General features: G+C 34.9%; 1 protein-coding gene across 1 annotated transcript; it reads right to left on the reverse strand.

The window, feature by feature from the left end:
• Positions 1-436: 436 nt before the first annotated feature.
• Positions 437-11,945, reverse strand: LOC149416894 (DNA repair protein XRCC4-like). Its single transcript, XM_089641039.1, has 3 exons — positions 11,813-11,945; positions 9,998-10,625; positions 437-4,197 (listed from the first exon to the last, which is right to left on the reverse strand). Exons 2-3 carry the CDS (start codon positions 10,614-10,616, stop codon positions 4,121-4,123), a joined length of 696 nt encoding a protein of 231 aa, XP_089497165.1. The 5' UTR covers positions 10,617-10,625; positions 11,813-11,945; the 3' UTR covers positions 437-4,120.
• Between the last annotated feature and the right edge of the window lie 3,055 nt (positions 11,946-15,000).

The following is a 15,000-nucleotide window of genomic DNA, read 5'->3' on the forward strand; positions in this document are numbered from 1 at the left end:
CCCCACCACGATGGATCCCGCACCTCCTGCCCTTTTGCGAAAAATTTCATTTAAATGCAAGAAAGGATGCTCTGGGAGCTGCTCGTGTAGAAAGGCTGGGCTCCACTGCTCAGTCCTCTGTCAGTCATGCGGTGGCAAATTTTGCATTAACGTCCCGGAAGTGGAGCTGAAATGCTCGGACGATGAAGATGACCCGACTACAGACTGGGCGCCTCTCCCAGCTAAGATAAAAAGAAAGACATGATTTAGCAACCAAGACACAATACCCACATGATTTATATTAGTTTTATTTTTTGTGTACATGTAATTTGTCCTTATGGTAGGTACCATGATGTTGGAACAAGCATTTTAGTATGTAGGTATATGAAAGAATGTTTGAAGATGACGTTATTCCCGATAGATGTAATATCTTTTCTTTTTTTCATCAAAAATAAATAAAACCATAAAAAGACGTGAGAACAGTTTATTTGCATTTCACCCAAAATCCACTTATGACTGTTTTTGATTATCTGCCATTTTTGAGAGAACCGTTAAGTCTACAGGTATTAATCTAGTCTCAAATGAAAGCTTATTAAATTTACAACAACTTTACTTCCTATAATATTTGACGTGGGATGCGTATTTTAGAAATTATTTTACAAAATAAGTGACCATTTCGAAAAAATTTCACTTTTTGGAAAAAATTGCCTATTTTTGAAGAACTGTATCTTGAAAACCAATGGTTTTATATAGCTTGCTTTAGTCTCAAATTATAGAAAATTTAGTCTACTTTAAAAGTATACATACCAACTACACCGGTCAGACCCTTCCTTTACTGAGATATTGAGCAAAAACTGAAAAAAATCCGAAAATTTCCTGGTTTTTTAGGTCCACCGCCGCTCGCACAGCACTTCCGAAGTTGCAAATTTTTTTTTTTAATACTGGTTTAGGTCCTAACAACATATAAAAAATTCAGAATGACTGGACCTTTTGCAAGCACAACCCCATTTTCATGTTTAACTTGACTGGACTATAATAGGTGGTTATCATATTTTACAACTATATACTATAAAAATATGGATTACATATTATTATTATTTATGGCATGTGATTAATAAACAATGGGGCCTGCAGCATTCAAAAGAGCACAAGTAAAAAATACAATTGCACTTTTCTTGATACCCTGATAACATCCCAATTTACAATGTGTAATTATGAGGGAAAGAATATTCTTCATCAGTGCCCTATCGCATCAGAGGTTTGCTTTCTGATCAACCTCTGGCAATCTTCACCATGCAGGATGCAGCTCAACTCTGCAGAACTACACTTAACTACTACTTTTTGCAAGACACAAATATTAATGCCAGAATTACACCTGTCGAGTGCTCGACTGATGTGGTCACTAAAGTAAGTATTCGGCCTAGCAGCGGGCAAGTGATTCAGGCGAGACAGTGAATAGAAGCAAGGCTCAATGACTCCGTGGAGTATGTACCTCTTCCACCTGCATAATTAACTCGGCGCTTCACTCACTCTCCACTCATTCAAGGGCGGATCAGCCGTGTCAGTCAGTGAAAGAAAAAAAAATTGAATTTTTTAGTAGTGTGTGACGTTTGTTGTTGTAAAACTCTCTTCATTTATCCCTTTTTTCCTTCATCGCGAAACCACATTAACATCACTTCAAACTAATCTCAATGAACTGACTCGCCCACTGTCACTTCTGCATGTGATCACCTCTACTCTCCAATAAGCTGCTTGACAGGTGTAAGTCGGCCTTAAACGTCAATAATAATAGACTATTTATCAGTCAAAAAACACCCAAACTTAGAAGTTTTGTTTTAATTTTAAAAACTAGTATTGCATGTTTAGAATTCTGTATTGCAAATTTCAATGATAATTTATAAAAAGCTACGGAATAAATTAACTTCTTAGTTTGCTCCTATAAATTAAAAACTTGATTTAGTGCTTTTATTTTTTTTGTTCAACTTGAAGACTAGGAAATATAATGATACATAATTTTGCAAGCAACAAATTTAAAAAATATATATATCAAAAACTGGACTATACCCAAAAATTTATTACGTAAATTATTATGACTTTAAAAAAAGACTATATAACAAAATTATTATTGTCACATTAAAACTAATAGCACTTACAAATAATAGCAACATAAATAAAAATAAAAATATTAAAAATAAATGCTTCATAATATGTAATACTTTCAGTATTTTGTCAACATTAATACTCCGTCTAACTTACCTATCGATATCTCGTTATAACCTCTCCCTCTTTCTCATAAACAATGCATGTATTAGAAAGAGAGGTTATAGCGGAGCTCTCAGAGGCATGACTACAGAAATCACAGAGAAACGGTTAATTTTCAAAAAATGTATAAATATAATAATTCCATAACTAAAGGAGTTCTAAAATATGACAATAATATATAAATGTAATATTAGCATTGTGACATAGATTTGCTTTGTCGTTAGTCATTAAATCTGACATGTCATTATTAATTCAATCACACAAAGGAGAATGGGGTGTTTTGGGTCCACCCCATCAATAGAAATAATACATACAGGGTGTGTCGGCACTTAATTGACAAATTTTAAACAGTGATTCCTGACCTAATAAATATGGAGTAAAAAAACGTCAATGAAATTTTGGTTTCCTGCAAATTATTTTAATATAAAAAAAATCAAATAACAAAAAACTTTTTACACATTATCATTGGTAGAGACACTCATTCATAGCATTAACGATATTTTCGCGAATTAAAGCGATAAAAGGAGTTTTTAGCGAACCTTAAAGGCTATGCAGGAGGTAAAGAACTAGGTTGTCTTAACCAAAATAAAAACCCAAATAAGAGAGTTGTCAGAAGAGTTCTGTGAAACTGGCATCTCATTTGCTGAACCGTCAAGACAACAGCACTAATCTATTTTTTGAGCACGCAGGTAAAATGTTCAATCCTGCGATTGTAGGTCAGAATATGTCCAGCAATCAGACGTTATTCTTTTAGCAAGTAAAAGTAGGCTTGCACCAACATTCAAATCTGTTGATGACAATAAATTCCTGGAAGGTAACAGCTATTTTCAAAGACAGCTTGTAGAGCAAGTGAGGGATGGAGTCACTGTAGACATAATTGAGCTACTCTTAGCTGTAAAGCTCTGTTGTTCACAGAGAATTTGCTGAGGTAGCTCTGATGACTGTGTAGGCAGGCCCCTGTGAATAGTGTTGACGCAGAAAGATTTTTTAGTCGCCATAATCTTGTATTGACAGATCGTAGAACGAACATGACACACTCTACTGTAGAAACATGTGCCATATTGAGTTTTAATCAATAATAATACAATAAACATGTTCAAGTGATTTTGCTAATTTAATTTTTTTTCCCCTCTTGCCGACTCCCATTCCTTGACGTTATCCTATTTAGCTATAAACGCTATGAAAACGCAAAATTAAAGCTATAAAAGCTATTTTTTCAATAATTAATGCTACATTTCTTAAAAAAATAAAGCTATGAATGGGTGTCTCTAATCATTGGTCACTCAGGCAAGTAACTGCTTAACCCCTCACCCCGACCCAACTGTCCAATACCTACTGGTTTTTTTATGGCGAAAACAAAAAAGTCACTGGAGACCAAAATGCCATCTACATTTTTACAATAAGCTCAGGAATCAGTGATTAAAGTTTGTCGGGTACATGCTGATCCACCCTCTTTACTTATAATCGACCCACAAATGGATATGTATTTGTAAGCAGAACATCTGATAGTATTAGGTCTTACATCAAATGTCTTTCTGTTCGCACTTATGCCGACTTGAAAGTGGACAATCGAAATTCTAATACGAAAATCACTTTCAATACAGTATAACTCCGAATGTGCAGACATTAGACATTAGCTATTGAGCTGTAATGGTAACTAATGTTTTAGTATAAACAAAATCTAACCAGTCATGTACCTAATATACATATATAACTTTACTATTGACTCAATAATATTGAGAGGTCTTTCATCAAATTATAGGTCCCTCTAAATTTACACAAATTATTTTTTTGCATTCATTATCACAATAAAACAGCACATCATTTCAAAGGGGTGAAATTATTTCGATTTTTAGCAAAATCGAAGAGGACCAAGAACTCAATCGGAATCAGACATGGCGTGCACTGGACGTGGTGTGCCTTTCAGGGCGGGAACATTTTTGAACACTTTGGTATCTGAAACAAAGTTTTAAAATTAGAAATCATTTTTTAAAACGAAAAAGAGGTAAATAAAAATATAATACACATAATTATTTTTTTGGAAATGAATACTGCGAAAATGAAAATGAGTCATATATATTTGGAATTTTTATGGAGACACGGTAAGATTAAGGCAGGGCAAACATAGATTGCTACAAACAGTCAATATACACGGACTGCCGTGTTGAGTATTGTTTTTCTTTATTGAGAAATAAGTAACTGCTTGAAGCTGTCGATATCGACTGCTTGCAGCAGTGCATGTATTACCAGCCTACAATAAGATTTAAAATTAGTTATAACAGTAAAAAAAAAATAGTATTTTAGCAGAAAGTAGAAGACTAAAGGCTCAGACACAAGGACTCATTTCGTCGCTACTATTTGAATAGTAGTGACGAAATTGCTTTATGTGACAAGATATTAATTGTGAGAGAATCGATTAGCAGATTTTGAACATAGCGGTGACTTAATTAGAACATTTTCTGGTCATGTGAACTCTTTGCTGCTAGGCGGCACTGCTATATCGCCTTGTTTAATAACACGACAATTCGTTATTCGCTAGATGTTGAATGTTTTTGATTTGTTTCATGTATTTTTGGACATTTGAGTTATTTTACTCGCTATGATTGTCTCCTAGCGGATAAAAAAATTAGCGATCACTCGCCGCGGCAACATATCAGCACAAAACCGCCCAAATCATGCGACCGAGCCTCTAGAATGTTCCCTTACATTTGGAAATATTTGAATTGAAATAAAAAGTATTCTGCTATTTAGAGGAATATTGTTTATCTTATATCTTATTGCAAAAAGAGTCATAATGTTAATTACCTAGTGGTGGTGAATCGCAACAATTACATTGTAAAATCTTGCAATAAAATGCACCTTTTGCCCAAACTGCAGCATATTTTCTTCGATACCTCATTCACATTCAAGCAACTTTGGGGAGAGTGTTATTAGTTATTTTTTATGCAATCATCTCATGTTTGGGAGGAAACTGGATTCGGTTCATTACACCTTTCTGTTTTATCTGGCAGTCCTACAATATAGTCATTTTCATTAATAAAATGAGGCCATTATGGTCCATTCGCACATCAATTATGTAGCTCATCACACCATTGTAACATCACACATATCAATTATTTAGCTCATCACTCCATTGTAACATCACACATATCAATTATTTAGCTCATCACTCCATTGTAACATCACACATATCAATTACATAGCTCATCACACCATTGTAACATCACACATATCAATTATTTAGCTCGTCACTCCATTGTAACATCACACATATCAATTACATAGCTCATGACACCATTGTAACATCACACATATCAATTACATAGCTCATCACACCATTGTAACATCACATGTTAGTACTGTGCCGGGTCCGTGTTTCAGTATCAGTGAAATATGTACATATTCTTCTGAGAATTCGAGTGTGGATTCTTTGTGGTACATTCACTCAAGTGATTTTTGGCATACTATGGCAAGTTTGCAAAAACCCGAGCGATCGCTTGTATAACGAGTCATAACAAAGCACATTTTCGTCATCCACTCCCACTCACGCTCAACAACCCCCACCAAACTCTCATACTTTCGATGTGACACCAAGGGCTATCTACCACCATAACCACCCGTGGGCGACAGTGCCTGGTTGTGAAGTAAGCTAGCTCCATCGTCTCTATTAAAGGATATCTGAACACTTCAGAGCATGTAAACTCGGCCACCCTGACAAATCGGCAATTGCCGAGCTTTTAATTAAAACCAGACATTACTTTGGATTTGTTTGAAGTACTGAGGAGATCCAAAACATATAGAGCACAACGAATTACGGAGGCAATTGAAATTCATAAAAATCCCGTAAATATTAACACACTTTAATCGGGAAGAGTAGTTCTACCCGTTCGGTCGATTGATGCTTAACGTCGGGAAGGGTAGTTCTACCTTCTGCGCCCGCCTCATTTCAATGGCAGAAAAGAAGAAATTATCTGATGTTTTTTTATGAACATTATATACCAATCTCTTTATAAAGGTCCCAACTATATGTACATAATTATTTTTATAAGCAATAATAATAATAAAACATTAATTTATCAAAAAAATAATAAATATATGTACATAATTATCAAATTGCAATGCAAGTCTTTTTTTTGTATTTATCTTGGAGTCTTGTGTAGTGTACATCGATATTTCAACTAAAATGGCCATTATTAATGAACACCTGACACTTGATAGGTATTGCGTTTGAAGATCAACGAAATAAGTAATTTAGATAACATATTCTGTTATTCTAATAATTCAATTCCTGGAACCAGGGTTTTTATGACCATGAAACCCGAAACAAATCTTTCTATCTCTGTTCCGCACCCACTCAACTTCTAGGTGCGAGCGAGAGGAGAGTGTCGAGCATTTAAAAACAGCAGGTATCGGCAAACACAGTTAGGCGGACCATAATAAATATTTACAAGTGCGTGCCAGTTTTTAAAAAGCAAATTGTCCTACGGTTGTGTTCCGAGGAGATAATATTTATATTTGCTTTTTCAAACCTTTCAAAATGGATTCTGAAAATTACGAATGTGATAACGAAATCGTCGAAGATAATTTATCTGCCTGTTCTAGTAATTATTTGCCTGAATTCCATAGTGAAAGAGAAGAATCTAGTAGAAATGAAGAAATTCCTTGTAGGAGAAGAATGTCAGTGATGCCATTACAGTTCAGTGATTCTGAAGAAAGTGATATGGAGGAAGAACAAGGAAATATTAGATGAACAATTTTTAGACGTAAACTGTAACTGATTATATAAAGGTGATTAAAAACTTAAACCTAATAGTGTATGGTAAAAAAAATAAACAATATTATGTGAGCAATACGAGAAGCATTCTACGCTAAGTGATTATTTTAAATTTCATTTGAAAAAATAACCAATATTATTAGCACGTTCCGATGGTTTTGGTCCGCTGTATCGTGCGAGAGGCAATTGCACACGTGGTATTTCAATGAGTAATAATGTGTTACTCTGACGATACTTGAGAAGTGGCAATTGTTTTTGTTTTTATAATGATTTGGGCTTGGTGAAAATATAATAATTTGTAATTTTATAAAATTGAAACCTAGTTTATATTTAAAAAATTGAATACTAATGACTCAACAATGACTTTGTTTTCGATTTATTATGTTGCATTAGAAATAATACTTGGTTTTCAGCTACAAATTATATAGCTTGGGTATGCCGAGTTAGTATGTAGAAAATTTTATTGAAATATTTCCATTATTTACGAAGATATAGCGATTTAAAACAAATTAAACAAATTCGCGCGGGACCTTTATTTTCGCCCGTTTTCAGCGGTCAGCCGGCGAAAAAATAACCCGATCAAAGTGTGTTAATAGAGACGATGGAGCTAAGCTCAGTAGTTCTTGGTATCTGGTAATTGACGACTACACCAGAACTAAACGCAGAAAACCACTTTAAAATTAAATATTAATGTCAGCTCTTAGGAGGTTGGAGCTGGCAACACGGTATCGCATCTTCATACATAAGCACACACTTCACCACAACTTTAGATGACACATCTGCCCTGATGATGGACACTGCAATGCTGTCTTAAACGTTGGTTAAAGAAGTAGGTAAATCATTATAATACTTTTGGCCGTGAAAATCTCAAATCATATATTATATAAATTACCGTGTTCTACAAATAACAACAATACCGAAATCAATGTCATTTATAAACTACAACAGGAATCCAAGTGACACATTCCATTGCCAAGATGTTTGCGAATTTTATATTCACAGAAACGTTTCAAACCTTTTTAAAAAAATTATTTGTCGAATGATATCCCGATTACAGTTCACCCCCTCATTCTGTTGCACATGCACAAGCATTGAATTCGGGAGTATTTTGGGCAATTATGCACTTGGTCAGTTAGTCACCCAGTCACCTTCAATAAGCCAACAAATTATAATAAAGTCTCACTGGATCCCGATATTATCTAAATACAGTGTGTTTGTATTGAATCTATTTTAATTTGTTTGCAAACAACTCTCGCTTAACATAGAATGAATCACCCCAGCGGGGACTTTCCCGTTATAGGTTTTCTGCAGTTTATTTTGGTATTAGTTGAATGAATTCACAAACTGGAATTTTTTGCAGAGATCCCCTGAATCTACAATCAGTATTGCAGTAATTACACCGCTCTCTACTTTGTATGGTGGGTAGAGGGACGGGTTAAAGGAAGTTTGTTGGACACTTTAACCCATTGGCCTCCAAATTGTTTTGTACCGAAGTTTTAAATCTGCAGTGGTGTACTAAATCTTACATAACTTTTAAACTAAACATGCAAACGAAACAATTTTTTTAAATTTACTCGTTCATTGAATTAAAGTATGCAAAAAATATATGCAGTTTTTTAAAAAATAATAATAATATGATTAAACGAGGATATAAAAATATTTTTTTTATAAAAACCATTTTTTTTTTCTTTTTTTTATAATTGGATTAAGAAAAGTTTTACATTAATCATACTTATGACCATAATATATTTTATTTCAATTTGGGCTGATGTTAGCCGCCCACCATGCATTTTACGAACAAGCTTGTCAATTCCCGAACCACACGCTATTTAAAAAAAAATTCAATGACGCTGAAATATAACAAAATTTCAATCGTAAATATCAGGAAAAAACTGTACCAACGGAGTCCTGCCAATTACTACGAAATGAATGCTTAATTATCTACAGAGCGATTGGCATTTAAAATTTTAAACACAGATGTCAATAATGTATCCCTTTTTCGTTTTTAAGCCGACGACACCAGACCCGCCGGGACGGAGTCGTTTGAGGCCAATGGGTTAAGAAGCCAAAAATTGAGTAAAAAGTTAAGAAACTATTGTTTTTCTTTTTCTTGTAATATATATGTAAAATTATAGCCACCTAATTCTTAGAATTAGTCAAAATAACTAATAGATATCAATATTTTCACAGTAGATAAATTACATTCCTTAACATTAATCTAAATGCATTAAAGGTGTGACTCTTATCTTTAATCAATAGTCAGGGCCGGCCCCATGCGGGCGACGAATTGCCAAGGTGCTGATAATACAAAAATAATACTCAGTCTGAACACATCGCCAATGAGATTATTTTTTGTAAAAATGGAGCTGCACAAAAAATATAAATCCGAATATTATTGATTACAGTAATCACCTACCTAGGCCTCTACTGGTTTTGACAAGGGGCGCCAAAATTTTGCTCGCGCCAGGCGCCGTTTCGCTCAAGGCCGGCCCTGTCAATAGTATAATATATTATCTTCTCAGAAAATAAGTATGGATAATACAATACAAAATTATATAATATATGTATTTTTTTGTTTTGATGGAAGAAGTGGAGTAAATGAGTGAATTACTTGAGTCAGTATAAGAGAATATTACATATTTGACTATATGGGATGAAGCATGGAACAAGCGCCAAGACAGAGTTGTGGCGTTCAATCTCATCTACCATTGCGCAGAAATGGCGTGATGGTTAGTCAGCTAGTAGTACTAGTATCAAAAATTACTGTTTTGAAAATAAACCAAAGAATAATTTAGGTGTTTTGATCTGCCATGAGTCAATCGGCGCCTGGCACTACTAAAAACATCAAGGGCTCTGTATTAACTGTTGGGTATTATCAGCACCTCGGCTTCTTGGCAAGTCGGCACCTGCACTGGGCTGGCCTTGGCTACGCCGATGGATTAAAACAATATCTTGGTAAAGTAAATGAATAAGTATTCTTACCTCCTGTGACGCTGGTGATAAACTCCTCCATTTTGGCACAATGTTCTTTTTTATTGTTCAATAAACTCATGAACTTGATGTACAAGTCTTCCTCCATCCCCTGCTTCAACTTGGAGAACTTTTCGCACTTGCCTATCACACTTCGCAAATTTCTCTCCAACTCTTCTGACTCGCTTTCTCGATGCTTTAACTTTTTATCTGAGAGTTCCTTCATTTGCAGCAAAGTATCGATTAATAAGGAATTCCCTCCTTCTTTGAAATGTTCATTAAAATCAACGATTCCATGTTGAAGAGTAATACTGCATTCAATTACAGTTTTTTTCATTATCAACTGGTGTTCTTTAAATTCAAATATATATTCATTATCTTTAGAACTTGTTGCCAGAGCGCTTTTAGTGTTTATAAGATACTGCTCTTTAGATATGTTTAGGGCTTCGTAATAAAGACTGAATCTTTCTGGGGCAAGCTTTCCTCTCCAGAATTCATCTTTATGAACCAACGTAAGTTTCACGTCATCCCCCCAGAAGCCGATGATGTAATGGGGATCGTTATCGTTGCCATTCACATAAACTTTAGCAAAGGTGCAGCACTCCATTGAAGAGTTATCATTTGACTCCATTTCGAAGATCTAAAAGGAATATTCATTTCATTAGTAGATATTATCTTCTCAATATAGTCAGTCAATCAAAAAAGTTAAATAAATCAGGTGTAATATTAAATTATAAATCCAAATTTAAAATGAATAGATAAGATGACCATTAGAACTGGTGTTTGGTCCTCTGTTCTGGTTAGTTGTAACATGCAACTAGTACATACTCAAAATGTACGGGCTGGTTTGGGATCACAAAAACGTACAAAGATCGAATAACTGTCGATCATGAATTCCTAAAAATTGCACCTCTCATTTTCAGAAAGCGAGCCATTCGCATTGAGTTATGTATAAATAGTGTTTACATTCCTTGCAAAATCAGTGTAAAATATTATTCCCCGGTGGAATCGCTGCGCCATGTTCTGGAGCATTTGGGTTACCGCTGCGCCATTATCAAGGGCTATTTAAGTTTTTTAACAAAAAAGGCAATTTACACCATTACTGATAAGGGTAAAACCCTATTTACCGATGAAAGGTTATACCGTTGCTTTCCCTATCTTTCCAGTACGACATGTATGTACAATATCTCAGAGTGCATGTAGGAATTTCGAAGTTAGAGCTGTGTCCGGCGAATGCTTTTAACTGACTGAAGTCTGCTGTATCTAGTGTCGACATTTTCTCACAATATATATAAATTTCTCTAGAATATTCTAAATCAGAGCTAAGAAGCTGAACCATATTATTAAGAGCTAGATCTAATGGAGCTGAGTTGACAACACTGGTTATATCTCACAGCGGACAGTTAACCGATGTTTGTGGCCCTAACTTCGAACAATAATGTTAGTTCTATCTATACCTCAATGGTCACTCGCGATATTAAATTGAGAATTAGTACTTATCATTTATCACGGAGCTAGAATCGGTTATGTGGCGTTTTGACGTTTCAGTTTTAGTTTTTCAACTTTTATTGAATAGTTAAAATTGTTTAAAAAAACTTGATCAACTTTGTTGAAAGAGGGACACTTGTCAATATGCTTTCAAGTGTCATTCAACAGAAAGTTGATTAACTAAAATTGAAATGTCTGAATCCACTATTAGCACCTAGAAAATATCAGAAAAAATCAGAAAAAATCCGGGAAGGCCCCTTTCTGTAAACGAAGCAATTCGCTAAAATAAACGTTCATCACAATCACAACCTATTTAAATAGTAAGAAAGTTATTTTTACCTCACAGCTAGGATGATAACTTTCAATGTCGAAGATGATGATTATTTTTACAGTTTATAAGTTACGTGCAGGTATGACTTCTTGTTATAACTTGTACGAGCTTGTAGGTACACCGCACACAATGAAGTTGAACCAGTTTTGACAGTTGACATCTGATGCGATGCATCTGAGTAATGGTGCTGCCACACGCAAAGCTCACATCAACAGATAATATAAAGCACAATAGCGCTCGCCATACAATCCCATACAGACCCGACACACGTAAAAAGATAACGCGCTATAAGTGTGTTTCTGAACTTCGCTAACCGAATTTATTTTACGTAACCGCTCCCGACGCGATATTTGAAAAGTTATGCGTCCCCCTCTCCGCCGTAAAAAGGAGAGGGGGTCATTTTAATTGCGGAGCTACCGACTAAGTTCCGTGTTCCCTTTGACAGCCATGACATAAGCAGCCTAATAATGCATTTCTTATTTATTATGTTAGCTCATATCGTCATGTGTGCTAGTAAATTTAGAAACATAAAAAAAAAACTTTATTTGGCAAACATACTTAACATATATTTAAAATATAAATATAATCAATATTTGAATTTGAAGTAAACAAATTTTCGCCCTTTGACTTTGACTTGAGCTTATTTTACAATAATTTATTATATGTCGCTTTCGTCGATCGGCGTGCGAACTGCGAATTTCCTGATTCGACGGAGAGGTTATGTGAAAATGCGCTATTTACGCGCAGATTGTTTAAAATCTAAAAAGTTTATAAATAGCATTTATAATTATATAGTTGGCGGCATCATCATCTGAGGATGAGCTGTCCAACAGATCCAGCAATAGGCGACAAGTATCATCCATTTCGAAAACGTGCTCAAGCTGTCAGTAAGTACCTAAAGTTGTCACTTTGACAGATGAAATTATGTTCCTCGGCCGCTCTCGAATTCAACTGACCCCCTCTCCTACCATAGGAAGAAATATTTGATAGCGTCGTGTGTCGGTAGAAAAGATGATGCGCTGTACATTAACTTTTGATGTGAGCTTTGCGTCTGGCTGCCACACGCAAAGCTCACATCAACAGATAATATAAAGCACAATAGCGCTCGCCATACAATCCCATACCCGACACACGTAAAGCTCACATCAACAGATAATATAAAGCACAATAGCGCTCGCCATACAATCCCATACCCGACACACGTAAAGCTCACATCAACAGATAATATAAAGCACAATAGCGCTCGCCATACAATCCCATACCCGACACACGTAAAAAGATAACGCGCTATAAGTGTGGTTCTGAACTTCGCTAACCGAATTTATCTTACGTAACCGCTCCCGACGCGATATTTGAAAAGTTATGCGTCCCCCTCTCCGCCGTAAAAAGGAGAGGGGGTCATTTTAATTACGGAGCTACCAACTAAGTTCCCTTTGACAGCCATGACATAAGCAGCCTAATAATGCATTTCTTATTTATTATGTTAGCTCATATCGTCATGTGTGCTAGTAAATTTAGAAACATAAAAAAAAACTTTATTTGGCAAACATACTTAACATATATTTAAAATATAAATATAATCAATATTTGAATTTGAAGTAAACAAATTTTCGCCCTTTCAAAATTAATCGTATTTTTAACTCTATATGTTTATATGGTAATGTCATTGCCTTTGCGTAAATTTTATACGAGTTCCTTCTTACTTATTTTTACAGAAACGTTAAATTGGCATGTAGATTATTTTCATCGCGGTTGCGCTAGTCATTTGAGTTGCATATACGTATTAGTCTTCATTTTTACCGCTTTGAATTTAACAAAACTTTCTAAAAGGATTTCTTTCTAATGTGAGGAGATACTATGAATTTAAGTTAAAACAATCGATAACACTAAAAGTAAACCACAATCCATCTCGAAACCCAAGATCAACATACAAAGCCATATATATGGATTGTGGTTTACTTTTAGTGTTATCGATTGTTTTAACTTAAATTCATAGTATCTCCTCACATTAGAAAGAAATCCTTTTAGAAAGTTTTGTTAAATTCAAAGCGGTAAAAATGAAGACTAATACGTATATGCAACTCAAATGACTAGCGCAACCGCGATGAAAATAATCTACATGCCAATTTAACGTTTCTGTAAAAATAAGTAAGAAGGAACTCGTATAAAATTTACGCAAAGGCAATGACAATAACCCCGCCGGCGAGAAACCGTCATACTCATAAATCAACTATCTTGAACTATCTAGTCGTACTGCCGCGATGTATTCGGCTGTGAGTTACGTAGCGATGGTACCGTTTACGAGTGTAGACTAGTGATGGGCACAATCGATGAATTATCGATGGTTTACTTGATCTTCGAAATATTTCAATTCATGAACAAATCGATTCTGAAAACAATTATCACTCAGTCCGAGACAATTGTTTTGAAACGTTATCGAACAAGGAATCGATTCTGTCAAAAATCATCACATACTCCGAGACAATCGTTTTGAAACGCCATCGAATAAAGAATCCGTTCTGTCAAAAATCATAACACAGTCCGAGACAATCGTTTTGAAAATCATTCGAAACCATAGCCGTCAAGTCATTAGTCAGAATTCAATCGAAAACCTAAATCGATTCCCAACTCCGAGGAACGTAAAAATATCTCGGATTGCTTGACTAACGAGATCATAGGAATAAATATTTTTCCCGTGGTACATTGTGTTACCTACTACTTACTATGGTTTGATATCCACTGGGAACTGGGATTACGCAATTATTCTTTGCCAATTATCATAGGTTTAATTATGATATTATCTACTAACCAAAGAAGCTACGAGTGTGTGAACAATTCATTCACATATTAGGTTGGGATTTACGACGCTTATCCATTTAGTGTGTGTAAAAAATGGCATTCTGACTTATAATAAGTTGGGAAGGTTATTGATAAACATAAATTGGTCATTTTAATAGTTCCGTTTTTGTAAAAAATCATCTCAAGGGCGCTCCATAAAGAATCTTAAGGTTGAATATATTTTAAGGTTATTTATGTATTAAATGTGAAAGATGCAATCGGCCCGATATATAAATATTTTATTCAGTATTATTTTAGTGTCCAGGGTTTTATGTCTGCGGGGTGGAAATAGTTTAATTGTTTCTTCTATTTAAGAATGACTTCACGAAATAATGAGAAATGTGATAAGATTTCAAAC

Source organism: Hesperophylax consimilis, chromosome 16 (genome assembly GCF_061612785.1).
Source record: "Hesperophylax consimilis isolate HC1 chromosome 16, BYU_Hcon_1.0, whole genome shotgun sequence".
NCBI lineage: Eukaryota > Metazoa > Arthropoda > Insecta > Trichoptera > Limnephilidae > Hesperophylax > Hesperophylax consimilis.

Coding starts and splice junctions, on each gene's coding strand:
- LOC149416894 (XM_089641039.1), bottom strand. CDS start 10,616: ATGGAGTCAAATGATAACTCTTCAATGGAGTGCTGCACCTTTGCTAAA. Junction 4,198..9,997: donor TATCACCAGCGTCACAGGAG/GTAAGAATACTT, acceptor ACTTTGTTTCAG/ATACCAAAGTGTTCAAAAAT.